The following is a 14,723-nucleotide window of genomic DNA, read 5'->3' as shown; positions in this document are numbered from 1 at the left end:
GAATTTTTTTTACAAATGTTCATAATTGTTTTACAATAAAATTGGAAAGCTAAATGTTTAGGAAAAACCGTAAAATTGAGAAAAAAAATCAGAATTTTAAAATACAAATAAAAATGGAAAATAACAAAAACTATCACTGGAAAAGTCAAAAGAAATATAATCTTAGTGCGCCGGTTCACAAAAGAGTGTTGTAGGCGAGAAAGTGCCTTCATTCCGTAAGATCTATTTCTCGCCGAATGCGACACGATTTTTTGTGTGTGGTGGTCTTTTGTAAGTTTTTCACTGTTATGCATCGGTTTGCTTCGAGTTTACTATGGTTTTTGTTTTATTTTCTTCTATTTTCTCTGTTTGTTCTATGATTTTTATCGGTTTTCTTTGTTTTCTTATTTTTTTCGTTTCTTTTTTGCAACACATGCTAATTTTCTTCATACAAAGTTTACATTTTATATGCGTTGAATTTTTTTAAATATGCTTAACAATTTTCAAATACTAGATTAACATTTTTTCCATATATATTTTTGATATCTACTTTTTTTCATGCACATTGTATATTTTCCCTGTACATCTAATACATTTTTATACACCTATTAAAATAATCAAAATCCCTGATTAAGATCCTTTCGAAATCAAGTTTTGAAATTTTGTGAATACATGTTAAACAGTTTTTAAATACACGTTGAACATTTTGAATGATATGTTTTCTTTCTAAAACTCTAAGAATTTTACTATAATTCTATAAAAAAATAAAAGACACAATCATATTTTTTGAGATGTGTGAACTTTTTTTAAATCTAACATACATTTATTTGAATGAATCAAATGTTTTTTGAAATACACGAACATTTTGTTTTACATTGTAGAACGTTTTCTAAAATGATCACATACAATTTTTTGACACACGTGGTTTTTTTTTTCAAATGTACATAATTTATTTTGAATGGTACAAATATTTTATAAAAGTCAAACATTTTATTACACTTAAACATGAGATGAACACTTTAAAAAATAACTAAATTACTTTTTGTAATATATATGTATTTAATATTTTTGAAATATAAACAAAAGTAAAAAGAACTTGCATGACTTTCAGTGACTAACCAACATGGCTACTGGGCCGGCCCACTTCCGGCTCCCTATAGGCGAGCTAAGCTAAAGCAATACATAGTCACACCTTGTTCACGCTCTCTGTGATACCTTCCCAAGTGGTGGCTGTAGCAGCCTAGTGGCTCGGCAGCCAGGCACGGCTAGATAGCAAGGCGTGTGATGTGGCAGGAGCTAAAATGTGCAGACCTGAGGAAAGACGATGAGTTGGTTCAAAAAAATAGAACTGGCACAAGTGCCAAGCGAGAGAGCAGGATGGCTTGATGACGGCGGTTTGGTGTTCTTCCCCGGGAATGACACCTGTATGCGTCAGATCGGGATCCCGGACGGAGTCGGGAACGTCTCGGCCGACACGCCATATCGTCAAATGTCTGTTCTACGTGTTCAGTTTTTGGCTCACAACGGATTCGAGGCTATGACACTAGCCTGAATTTCGGTGTATTGGTGTTCTATCTCCTCCTATGGTGTGCATTTCGGCGACACTATTGGTCACAAGGTGTAATCAATACTATTAGCAACTCACATGTACCAATCTGAGATTTGAGACAAAGATTGGATACAAGAGATGAACTAGAGTTGGGTGATGAAATGATGCTGATAAAGATGTTGATGGAGATGAGTCCTCCCATGATGAGAGAAGAGTTGATGATGATGATGGCTTCGATTTCCCTCTCCTGGAGGGAAGTATCTCCGGCGGAATCGCTCCGCCAAAGAGCAAAAGTGCTCCTATCCAGCTTTCATGTGACGTCCCCAATTTGACCGTATACTAATCATACACGCAAACGTGTACGATCAAGATCAGGGACTCATGGGAAGGTATCACAACACAACTTTACCAATAAAATAAGTCATACAAGCATCATATTACAAGCCAGTGGCCTCGAGGGCTCGAATACAAGAACTCGATCATAGACGAGTCAGCAGAAACAATAATATCTGAGTACAGACATAGGTAAACAAGTTTGCCTTAAGAAGGCTAGCACAAACTGGGATACATATCGAAAGAGGCGCAGGCCTCCTGCCTGGGATCCTCCTAAACTACTCCTGGTCGTCGTCAGCGGCCTGCACGTAGTACTAGGCACCTCCAGTGTAGTAGGAGTCGTCATCGACGGTGGCGTCTGGCTCCTGGACTCCATCGTCTGGTCGCAACAATCGGGTATAGAAGGGGGAAAAGGGGGAGCAAAGCAATCGTGAGTACTCATCCAAAGTACTCGCAAGCAAGAAGCTACACTACATATGTATGCGTTGATATCAAATGAAAAATGGGTAGCATATGTGGACTGAACTGCAGAATGCCGGAATAAGAGGGGGATAGCTAGTCCTATCGAAGACTATGCTTCTGGCAACCTCCATCTTGCAGCATGTAGAAGAGAGTAGATGGTAAGTTCACCAAGTATCATCACATAGCATAATCCTACCCGGCGATCCTCCCCTCGTCGTCCTGTTAGAGAGCGATCACCGGGGTGTATCTGGAACTTGGAAGGGTGTGTTTTATCAAGTATCCGGTTCTAGTTGTCATAAGGTCAAGGTACAACCCCGGGTTGTCCTTTTACCGAGGGACACGACTATTCGAATAGATAAACTTCCCTGCAGGGGTGCACCACATCTCTCAACACGCTCGATCCCTTTTATCCGGACACACTTTCCTGGGTCATGCCCGGCCTCAGAAGATCAACACGTCGCAGCCCTACCTAGGCACAACAGAGAGGTCAGCACGCTGGTCTAAATCCTATGGCGCATGGGTCTGGGCCCATCGCCCATTGCACACCTTCACGTTGCGAACGCGGCCGGTGAGCGGACCTAGCCTCCCTTATACAAGAGCAGGCGTTCCAGTCCAACCCAGTGCGCGCCGCCCAGTCACTGACATCAAGAAGGCTTGGCTGATACCACGACGTCGAGTGCCCATAATTGTTCCCGCGTAGTTGGTTAGTACGTATAGGCCAATGGCCAGACTCAAATCAAATACCAAGATCTCGTTAAGCGTGCTAATTGAATTAACCGCGGACGCCGACCAGGGCCAGGCCCACCTCTCTCCTAGGTGGTCTCAACCTACCATGTCGCTCCGCCACAAGGGTTCACTCAGAGGGCCGTCAGGACAAACGTCCTTTCAGACCCAATCCATAAATCACTCGCGGGTACTCTACGAGCCAACCCGACTTTAGTCACCACAACCATCATATATTATGTATAAATATATACCCGTGATCACCTCCCGAGTGATCATGGCCCGATAGTATAGAATGACAGATGGACAAGAATGTAGGGCCACAAATGGAATACTAGCAACCTATACTAAGAATTTAGGATTGCAGGTAAAGGTAACAACAGTAGTAGTAAGGACAGGCTATGCATCAGAATAGGATTAACGGAAGCAGCAACATGCTACACTACTCTAATGCAAGCAGTAGAGATAAGAAATAGGCGATATCTGGTGATCAAGGGGGGGGGGCTTGCCTGGTTGCTCTGGCAAGCAGGGGTCGTCTACAACGTAGTCGGCCGGGGCACCAACAGCGGCGTCAGTCTCGTAGTCTACCGGAGAGAAGAGGGGGAAGAAACAATGAATACAATGCAAACAGATGCATATCGATGCATGACATGACAATTAACGGTGCTAGGTGCGCCCTAACGCGGTAGGTGGTGATACCGGTGAAGGGGAAAAACAACCGGGAAAATATCCCCGATGTTTCGCGTTTTCGGACAAATGAACCGAAGGGGAAAAGTTGCGTGTTTGCTATGCTAGGGATGTGTGGCGGATGAACGGGCTGCGTATCCAGATTCGTCTCGTCATTCTGAGCAACTTTCACGTACAAAGTTTTTCCATCCGAGATACGGTTTATTTTATATTGATTTTAAAAGATTTAAATCATTTTTAGCATTTATTTAATTATTTTAATTCATTATCTAGAATAGTCAGTTGACTAAGTCAAACTGACATGTGGGTCCCACTGTTATTGACTAAGACTAACTAAACAAGTTTAATTAGTTTAGTTAATTGATTAGTTTAATTAATCAAAATTAATTAAGTTAATTAATTCTTTAATTTTTTATTATTATTTTAAATTCTTTTTTATTAAACGTTCTTGGGCCGTGGGGCCCTCGTGTCATAGGCACAGGGGGCCTATCGGGCGCGGGGCTAACGGGCGTGGCCCGAACAGGCGCTGGTCAGTGGGGGAGCACCCGGTTCGGCGCTGCGGGCGCCGGTGGCCACGGTGGTGCGGCCACAGTCGGCCGAAAGTGGGCTGGGACGGCGGCCAGCGAGGATGCCACGGGCGAGCAGCGCGAGGGTGAGCGGGACGAGTGGGTGACGGTCGGTGGTAGCAGCCGCAGCAGCGGTGACGAGCTGCGGCGGCGCGCGGGGCAACAGCGAGCAGCAGGGGGAGGCGAGATGGCGCGGCCGGCAACGACGACTACGGGACGAGGCGGGCGCAGTCAGTAGCGACGCCAGGCAGCAGCAGCAGCAGCAGGAGGAGGAGGCCAGGGGCGGAGCGCGGCGAGGGAAAGGAGGCCACGGTAGGCGCGGGGCGCGCGCGTGGCAAGCGGCGGGGCGGTGAGGGCGCGGGCGAAGCGGCACCAGTAGGCAGTGCAAGCGGGGGAGGACGCGATGGTGAGCGCCAGGCCACGACGCGGGCGAGTGAGGGGAGCGGCGCGCGGCAGCTGCAGTAAGGTGGGGCGCGGGCGCGCGCGGTCGCAGGGGAGCCGGGAGGGCGCGTGCACAGGCGAACGGCGAGGTCGCAGCGGGCGTAGCCAGGGCGCGGGCGGAGCGAGCGCGCGCGCGTGAGCGGCGGTGACCGTGGGAAAAGGAGGAAGGGGGGTCTCATGGGGTGGTGTAGGGGTTCGGGCAGCGGGGGTTAAGGAGGAGGTCGAAGACAACAGCGTCGGAGAGGAAGCAGGCCGGCGAGGTCCAGGCGGGACGAGGCGGCGACGGCGTTCGGCGGCGGTGTCGGTTCGCTAGGAGGACGGGCGTAGTCGCCTCGATCCCGATCTAGATCGGGGAAGTGGGGGGGGAGAGCAAGTGGGGGAGGAGTGGGTGCGTGGGCTAGAGTTTCGGGTAGTGGGGGGTTATGGAGGGGAGTGGCCGGTTGGGCCGGCCTAGTAGGCCGAAGCCCAGTTGGGGGGGGGGGGGTTCCCCTTTTCTCTTTTTGTATTTGTTTGTTTTCACTTTTTCTTTTTATTTATTTTCTTTTCTATTTTAAATTATTTTAAATTATTTAGGTATTTTCTAAAAATGAGTTCTCTTCACTATAATTACCTATGTAATATTAGGCACTAACCGAACATTTTGGTTTTAACGTTTGAACACTTTTGTTGTTTGCCATATTTTGAATTTGAACTTTGAATCGGTTTTGAACTAACGATAGATTAGCAACAGTGACGAAGGTGACGTGGCATCATTATCAGAATTTTACTGTTGCTTAATTATTCGGGCGTTACATTCCATCTCGAGACAGCGGCGTCCCAAAAGTCTTCTTCGGATTATTTTTCTTGGGAAAATGGCTTCATATAGCGGAAGATGGACATTGGTGGACCTTCATGGCCCCACAAGATCACTAGGTGCGCCCCAGGGGGAGGGCGCGCCCCCTGAGCTTGTGGGCCCATGGATGGTCCTCTATGATATATTTTTTCTAGGATTTTTTTATATATTTCAAAATAAATCTCCGTGAGTTTTCAAGTCATTTGGAGAAGCGGGATCAACTTCTACCAAATGATCGCATACGAGGAATTCAAGACAAATTCGCGGGATTCTTTGTTGAGCACGTCATACCTACAGACGAAAAATACCATCGGGAATTGCAATGCGATTCTGGTAGATGATGTTAGGGATTGTAAGAGATGTTATATTGTATATATGCATGATCGTGTACTATATATAGTAGCGCCGAATAGATATACGAAAATTGTTGTTCGACCAAGTACGGAGAAAAAAAGGTCACTTCTGTATGTTTATGACGATGTTGTGTAATGGATCCTTCATTGCTATATGTAGTAGCTAGAGTTGAGTTAAAAATGGGGAAACACAATGAAACCCCTATAAACCTTCCAAAATCCATAACGCCTCCCTAAAAAAACAAAAATCCCAGCGCCTGGCAGGTGCTGACGCATGGCTGCCTTTTAGTCCCGGTTGGTGTCACGAACCGGGACTAAAGGTCCTCCTGCCTCGGCACCCCGCAGCGGTCACGTGGAGCACCTTTAGTCCCGGTTCGTAACACGACCGGGACTAAAAGTGGAGGGAATTAGTCTCAATTGTTTAGTCCCGATTGCAAAACCGGGACTAAAGGAACTCTGGAACCAGGACTGATGGCCCGTTTCCTACTAGTGAGCTCCGGAAAATAGCCATATCTGTTGTAGCTCTTTTCAGGCTCAGAATTCCAGCTGTCGGCAATCTCTCTCTTGTGATAGAATTTTTAATTTAAGAAAGAAAAATGCATTAGAATTGCATCAAAAATGAAAAATAACTTAACAATAAAAATAACAGTACAAAACATGATACAAAATGGACGTATCAACGACGATTTCAAAACTGGTTGTTGCAGGGGCCCAAGGGACTTATTTATAATATTCTTTGATTTGTGGTTCTTTTCACAAAATTTCCTGGACACTTGTCATGTCCCATTCGTTCTGATTGTTTCCACATGTGTATGCGGTTGTACTTTGTTTGTTGATTAATATAATGTGTGCGGTTAAAAAAAGAGAAAGAGGACAGAGTCCAGAACTTGTGTGTGTGGTATATTGGAGTTTGGCTAGCTTTTAGTGCTTCATCTCTTTGGTACATGCATACTGGAAGAATAGGTTTATACGACACAAGGTGAAGCATGATTGCAGTCCGATAGCTCGACTGGTCAGACACATAAGTCAAATGAACCAGGGGTCGATCCAGCGGGGGTGCATGCATGCCATGGTGCATGGCACCCAAAAATTGCAAGAGAGTTTATATTATATATTTAACACTAATTATCTAACAACTAGTGTTATTTTGGGACTTTTTCAGAATTATGAAGACACTTAGATAAACTTACAACATATGTGTGTAGTTTTCATGAAATTTATGGAAAAAAAATGCGCTGGAATGAAGTTATATTGCCTATACATTGTATATGTAAACTGCAGCACCCCCAAAGCTAAGATTCTAGGTCCGTCAAATCCAAGATTCTAGCATGGACAGTCTGATGGATATGGATAGACAAAAATGTTGGTCAAAATAAAAATTGTGGCGACTTCAGCAACGACAACATGGGAGAGTGATGCTAATGGTGACTGACTTTTGGCCATGGAAACATGTGGTGCATTCCCAAGGGCTTGTGCGCTTCAATGTGACGATAGCGCGTGGGATTGATGCAAGAAGCTTATGGGAGCTTGAAGTCGACGGAGTCGAGGGTGGAGTGATCATATACCATGGAGTAAAGTTGGAACCTGATAGAAGGCTTCACTTGGCAGCTGATGGAGGAGCTACGATGTAAGGATCCAGAGAGTCAAAGTCTTCTTAGCAGAAAAGATGAGGGACATCTTGTTCGTACTAGAGCCAAATGGTCCGAGTAATGCATAAAATTCGACATCAGTCGACCCAACAGAATCGACCAAGACAACAAATGATGAATGAGATGACAACAATGAGGCATGCAACATGCACGTCATGTCAATGGACGAAGACACTGGTGGTCAGCATGTGCTTTGATAAAGTGTGAAGATGGTGCTGAAGCAGTGATGGCGAGTATCATGTTTAAATTGGTGGCTATATAAATCCAGTTTGATATGTCAGATGGATGAGAGTTGATCATGCAGAATCGAGAAAGTGTTGGAAAGTCTAAAAAATGTCAAAAGCTTTGAAGACACTGGTCGTATTTTTTTTCTGGTGTTCGGTGCACATGAAAAAGTTTGAATAGCAAATTCATGGAGTGTTATATATAGTTGTGGGGCATGTAGAAGTCTGTCAATAAAGATGAGATAACTGCGAATTTGACTCAGTATGACAAAAGACAACAAAAAATTCTTTCAAGTTGAACATGCATCCAACCAGAGCGAGGAGGATGAGTTCATCTACTCTTATATGTGGCATTCAATATGTGATTTGTTCACTTCACATGGATCAAGAAAGAAGCTACCATGATGATGACACAATGGTGTTGTTAGATATGGTGACTTTATGATCTATGTGCGATGGAGATGAGCGGTTACTCCAGAAAGTTGGAAGCACAAATCAAGAGTAAGAGATGAACTTAATTTTTGTGGGAGCATTAACTGTCTGTGATGGTGAAAAAGGAGAGATTACAGTTGCAGGTGAAGCCATGTGAAGTCAAGAAAGTAGCAGTGAAGCTCATGATTAGTGGATCAAGTCCAAGGTACATGGAGATTCACGCATGGTGGCATTAATATGGCCAGGACATATTAGCCAAGGTGGAGTGTTAAAGTATGTGTCAAATATTATGGGTACGAGTTAGGATATGGTTGAACTTGTAATGAGCAGTGAGTTAGGTGTTTGGTTCGAACACCTATAACCCATGTCTATTATATAAAGAGGTTGTTGGGTAGCCATATAGACCAGACATAAGTTGGGCCAGACTCCCTTGGATTATAGGTGATTAACTACCGAAGCAAAGAAAAAGGCTTGATCAAGACAAGAAAGGGGGGGGGGGGGTACTATGAGCCCTCTCCCCCACACATCTAACGAACTCGCGTCGTTCATAGGTTCCGTCCGTCGATATCACCTTTTGATAGATTTTCTGTTGATGTGGAGATGCACTTAGGGTGGGGGGATGAAAACGTACGCAGCCCATATCCCCAAACTCTAGAAGTAAAGGACAAGGCTAGCCAAGGATCATGAGAGGAACGGGCAGGGCTGCTGTGGTAGGGTGGCTGGATTGACCATGACGGATGTTTGAAGAGATATTGTTTGATGGCCTCGGTGAGCTTGTCATCGAATGTACTATGTTAATTTAGTATATGGAAGGAGCGCTCGTAATCATGCTCTGAAGATGTAGCCATATCGATGAAACTCATTAACCAATATGACTCTCGTGTTGTGATTGCTTGTCCTCGACAGATCCAGTCATCTGGTGGGATATTTGAGTTTAAGAGTTTCACGCAATCCTTGCACAGAAAAAAATTGTGTTTCAGACAAGCGTGACATCCTCTCTGCCATACCATGTGATGTCTGAGCGTTATTTACTCTAATATTTGTGTGCTATTTCAAATCATGATAGTATTAAACATCTTAATTAGTTTTCCCGGATATGCATGTGCTAATTTATGTAAATCCTATTCGTAAACGTTGGATGAACCAAGAAATTGTGAACCAAAAAGAAAATTCCATGCATATATACACAAGGCATTTTAGTTTCATCGATTATAAAACTCTCAGGTGTTTTTACTTTCTAGACTTTTGCAAATATTTCTACCATTCCTTTATTAAGATGGATGGACGCGACGTGACAACGTGCGCCTTCATGTTTTAGTGTATATAAGTAGATCTTTACCCTGTTCTTGTGCTTTAGCTAAGCTCATGTATGACTCACAAGTAACTTGTATTTAGTCAGAGCCATTGGCCAGGGAGATATTTTTCTAAACTATTGGTCAGGGAGATCAGTTGTGGTTGTGGCCATTTGAATCTTTTGATGCTCCTCTCATCTTGTCGGCTCTTCTCATTCTCTCGGCATACTTGTTGATGTCGAAGGCCGTACGGGTGCTTCTTCCTCCAAATGAAGACTCCAGCGTATCCAAGTCAAAGATGTCAGCGATTGTCTTGAGGCTCTCCGGCTTGTTAGCATATACAAACTTCACTTTCTCTTTCATGTCTGCCTGCACGAAGTTCTTGGCTATCTGCAAATCAAATAAATTGAAGGCAGAATCACATAAATCAGACTGAGATATTCAGTGATATAAAACAGGGAACACGCTCTCACAAGACGGCAAGAAACATTGGATGAAACACCACAATTCAGATTAGAATCTTTGTATGTATACCGTACCTTCCAAAAAGATTCAAAAATCCTGGGAGGGTCGAAAGGAATCGCCACGCCTATCACCCCCGGATAATAGTTTTGGATTATGTGTATGGATTCGCGGGTTATCGACAGCGGCGTGCTCGATATCGACCAGCCCCGGAAGTCGGTCAGCCAAACGACGAAGTCGTCTTGTTCATCCGCTGAGTTGGTGGCGAAATACTCTAGGAGATACACCAGGTGCTTTATCTGCTCCTTGGCTGAAACTTTAGACTGTTTGGTGTACAAGTTAGTGAACCTTACTTCGGTGTTCAACAACTCCTAGTTACTAGTTACTCCCTCCGTTCATTTTTATAAGTCGTTTCAGACAACTAAAATTGAGCTGTTTTATACACTGTCTGAAATGCTACAACACCTTATAAAAATGAACAGAGGGAGTACCAATATCCGGCTGCTAATGGATTGATGATTGTAGTAGTAGACCATGCACGCACGCATAATTACCTTCATTGGTACGTTTGATACGAGGACACTTCTTCCATTCTTGTCAAGGTAGTCGGCCACATGTGTCCTCCTGACCTCGTTCTCCATTTCTGCAACGTCGTCCTGCCATTTAATTTGTGGGCAACGGAGAAGAGAAGAGCGTTGTTTACACAATCCATCCAAGGCACCTACATATGAGCAGATATTTTGAGACAAAGTACTCCATAAGGCTAGAATTTCGACTGACCCAGGAAATTGCATCCGGCCTGTAGTCACGCCTCCACTTGACAGTCTCCTTGAGACCCTTGGTTGCTTGCTCCGTGCTCCAATTCCTCGCCCTGAGGAAACGGCGGATGGTGGCGTCTGACATAAAACTCGGCATCTCCTCCGTCAGACTGCCAAGGAGACCCCGCACCTCATTTATCTGCATGTACGCTCGTGCAAATCATCAGGATACAAAGTTACTACTCTCTCCGTTTCAAAATAAAAGAATCAACTTTGTACTTAGTACAAAATTGAATCATCTATTTTGGAACGAAGGGAGTACCGGTTAATCTCTTCTTCAAAAAAGTTACTCACTCTGTCTCAAAATAAGTGTCTCAAGCTTAGTACAAATTTGTACTAGAGTTAGTACAAAATTAAAAGACTTATTTCAGGACAAAGGGAGTACTAGTTACTAATTATTTTTGAAAAGTTCGAGACTGATTTGTCAACTCCGGGCCTCGGGTGTAGATACACCCTCTATGAACAATAAATTCAAATAAAATAGAAAACAAAATAAAAAAGAATCTAAAACTTTGCGACATCAAATATGCTGAAACTTTGGAGGTGCTTGCAAGTTTTCATGCAGAAAAAACAATCAAGGAGCTCTAAACAAGAAAAAGATTTCGGTGCTCAAAGTTTTGAGCACTTTTAGCACTGAAATCAGAAACTCATGTGTACACCTTTCTCTACTTGATAGTGTTTTGTTATGAAAATTTGCGAACCTAAAACGCTTGACGTCGCAAAGTTTCAGAATTTATTGGATTTTTCTTCTACTTTTTCGAATTTACTGTTCATAGAGGTGTCCCTAGCTACACCGGGGAGGTATCACACCTTTCTCTTTTCGAAAACCAATGGGTGTATCTGCATCCATGTTTTCTTGAGAAGTGATTGAACACGATTTGCAGTGTCCATTATATGTTCCACAAACAGAGTACGTATGAGAACTCTACTGCAGTTCCATCCACAAAAGCTGCGCCTTATAGATTGGATTGAAAACAGCCAACGGAAACACTAACACAGACATGCATCCATGGCCATGGCCAGCAGGAAGGAATTCAGGCGGAGAGAAGAGGCGTTGATTACCTTTTCCTGCTGCTGTTCTTCCGAAGACGACGCTTTCTGCTGCGTTGCTTCTTGGCTCCTGGCCGTCTTCTTCAGCTGGTCACTCATTGCTTCAGAGTGTTTCCCTACGGCCACACTGCAGCGCTCTCACCCGCACTATATATCGCTGGACGAGATCGAACATGAGAGACACGGGTAGTTGGCGCGAGCGTGGTTGCTTGCAGCTGCCATAATGGATGGCATCATGGGCGACCGATCGACCCACGTACTGCTACTGGTACTGCCACTGTGCCATAGAGTGGCGACACGCTCGTCCTGTTCGCGCCATCGATCGGGCAAGGCAATGCAATGCAATGGCATCACGTCTGTCTGTTGATGGCATTCAATGCCGGCTTCTTTCTCCTCTCCTGATTGACAATAGGGGGGCGGTTGGGTGTTGAGCATTTAACTGCAAGACGCGGTGAGCTAGCAGCAGTCTTCTAATTAATCCAACAACTGTATATCATGTGCAGGATAATGGAATTTTAGTACGGATGATTACTCCAGATTTGTCCTGATTGATACTGATGGTTCATGGTTGGCAGGCAACAAGTCATTTAGGGAGGGCGTGCGTACAGTTACCCGTATGGTCATCCACCAGGCACGACAACGGCCGGGCTTGGAGTTTTCCTTGATCATCGCCGCACTTCAGCGTAGAATTTGGACTCAAGGAAATGGAAATTTTTTTATACCAGAAGTGGCAAGTGTTAGCTGTTGGAAATTCAGGCTTGAGGAAGACCTAACTTCACTGCAGCACAGAATAAAGGCAAGGCCACGGGAAATAAAAAAAAATTATACTCAGGTCCGTAGACCACCTAGCGACGACTATAAGCACTGTAGTGAATCGAAAGCGCATCGTCGTTGTCGCCCCTCCTTCACTAGATCCGGGCAGAACTTGTTGTGCTACCTCAATTCCTAAATATAAGATGTTTGGGCAGTTTATTTCAAACTGCCCAAACATCTTATATTTAGGAATGAAGGTAGCACTAGAGTCGAAAAGTCATTGTGCTAAGGCCCAGTGCACCAGAACAACAATCGCCAATGATGAAGAGAATCGTAGATCAAAAGGAACCAACATGTAGAAACAAGAACGAAGACTAGGTCAATGAAGATCCATCGAAGAGCAATAACGACCGGATCCCATAAGATCCGTCGGAGACACAACTTCACATGCCCTCCGACGAATCTATATGCATCACTGAGACAGGGCCTAGATGGGGAGTACATTGTTTCATTTTCAGGGAACCACCGCCACCACACCTTCCGTACTAGGACACAAACCCTAATCAATCTCAAAGAAACGCCTAAAGACGAAATGACAACCCTCCCGCCAGCAAGGGCCGGAGTCCATCGCGCCTCCATGACTCTAAGGCCACCAATGACGAGGCGGACCGGCAGCAGCACCGGCGGGAGGTCAAAAAACTTGTAGCAATAGTCTCATGTGGAATCACTGCAAGAGACGAAGGGGTATACACATGGTGTGAAAACTTGTAGCATTGGGTATATCTCTTTTATCAATGTATTTTTATGAGGCGACAGTAATACACACACGCACACGCACACGCACAAACTACAAACTTTCTTGGAGAACATTGTGTGCCCTCTTCTAATTGTCACCTCCTTGAATTTCATTGGTGAGCCCGCCTCACTTAATTAAATCTCAGCCAATCAAATCCTAATCACCCCGTAAATCGCCTGTAAACCCCTCGTGTATCTAGCATTACTCTTTATGAGGTGTTTTATAGCTACGTTAAAATTTGGAGTAAAATGGCACCTTGCCAATACAAGAATTAAATTTACAATACTCATGACCCCCCAATCAACTCAAAACATGTGTCTACAACTCATAAAAAATATTCAAGTTCGTATTTAAATACGCAGTCTTTTTTCCTCCATATTTAAAATGGCACGTGGATAATTTTGTTAGGGAGAGAAATTTCTTGATATGTCTGTATTATGCAATATATCTTCCAGGATATGATAAGTTAGTTTTGGACTGAACGGAATTATCTGTTACAAGCTGTCCTGACTCGTCCATTGTGGCAGTATGGTCGAGGGTTTGATTGTCCTAGGGTTGTACACCCGGGCACGTGCATTATTCACCTTGAAACCAATCTAGGCCAACCAGTGCATTATTCATCATAGAAAAATAGGACTCTGAAAAGTGCCACACGCGTGGCACAAAGTAATCCCGCCCACACGCCTTTCTAGCCATCAATTATGACGTGTCAGCCTTTTTGCTTTTTCACACATGCATACAAATAAGGATAAAAACAGATGATGTCATCGAGAATCTTTTGTTCTTTCATACTTTAAAATGTTTTATTTCTTAAATAAAAACTTCGATTGAACAAAATCCGCTGTCATCATTAAAATCCGTCACGACGAGGACTTCGAAACTAGATCCCATATCAATATGTTTCGACGATATTTTCTGGCGGTCAAAAGTTACCATGTCTATTGCACATAATTTGCCATGGTGTTTACACTGAAAGTTGCAATGATATGTTGCAACCACTTTTTCTTCTATGTTTAAAGTAAAAAATTGACATATTATAATAAAGGGAATTGAGAAACTAAACTTGCCATGGAGAATTACTAAAATTTTCCATGATCCATGTAATAATTTCGATATGGTTCATAATTAAAAAGAAATTTGTTATCAATTACTTTAGAAATGCATAGTCAATGACTCAAATTTGCCATGAACCATAAACTAAAATTGCCATGGTGAATCACTTAAATTTTCCATGATACATGCATTAAAATTTGCCATGGTTCATATAAAAAATAATTTCCATGATCAAACTACTAAAATTGCCATGATCTATAAACTAAAAT

General features: G+C 43.6%; 1 protein-coding gene across 1 annotated transcript; it reads right to left on the bottom strand.

Moving 5' to 3' along the window:
- Positions 1-9,390: 9,390 nt before the first annotated feature.
- On the bottom strand, positions 9,391-12,111 carry LOC125524660 (uncharacterized). Its single transcript, XM_048689690.2, has 5 exons — positions 11,865-12,111; positions 10,765-10,941; positions 10,539-10,640; positions 10,062-10,307; positions 9,391-9,912 (listed from the first exon to the last, which is right to left on the bottom strand). Exons 1-5 carry the CDS (start codon positions 11,949-11,951, stop codon positions 9,676-9,678), a joined length of 849 nt encoding a protein of 282 aa, XP_048545647.1. The 5' UTR covers positions 11,952-12,111; the 3' UTR covers positions 9,391-9,675.
- Between the last annotated feature and the right edge of the window lie 2,612 nt (positions 12,112-14,723).

Source organism: Triticum urartu, chromosome 7A (assembly GCF_056163025.1).
Source record: "Triticum urartu cultivar PI428250 chromosome 7A, HENAU_Tu73, whole genome shotgun sequence".
Lineage (NCBI taxonomy): Eukaryota > Viridiplantae > Streptophyta > Magnoliopsida > Poales > Poaceae > Triticum > Triticum urartu.
The sequence above is the reverse complement of the archived record's forward strand: the minus strand, read 5'-3'. Positions and strand labels throughout refer to the sequence as shown.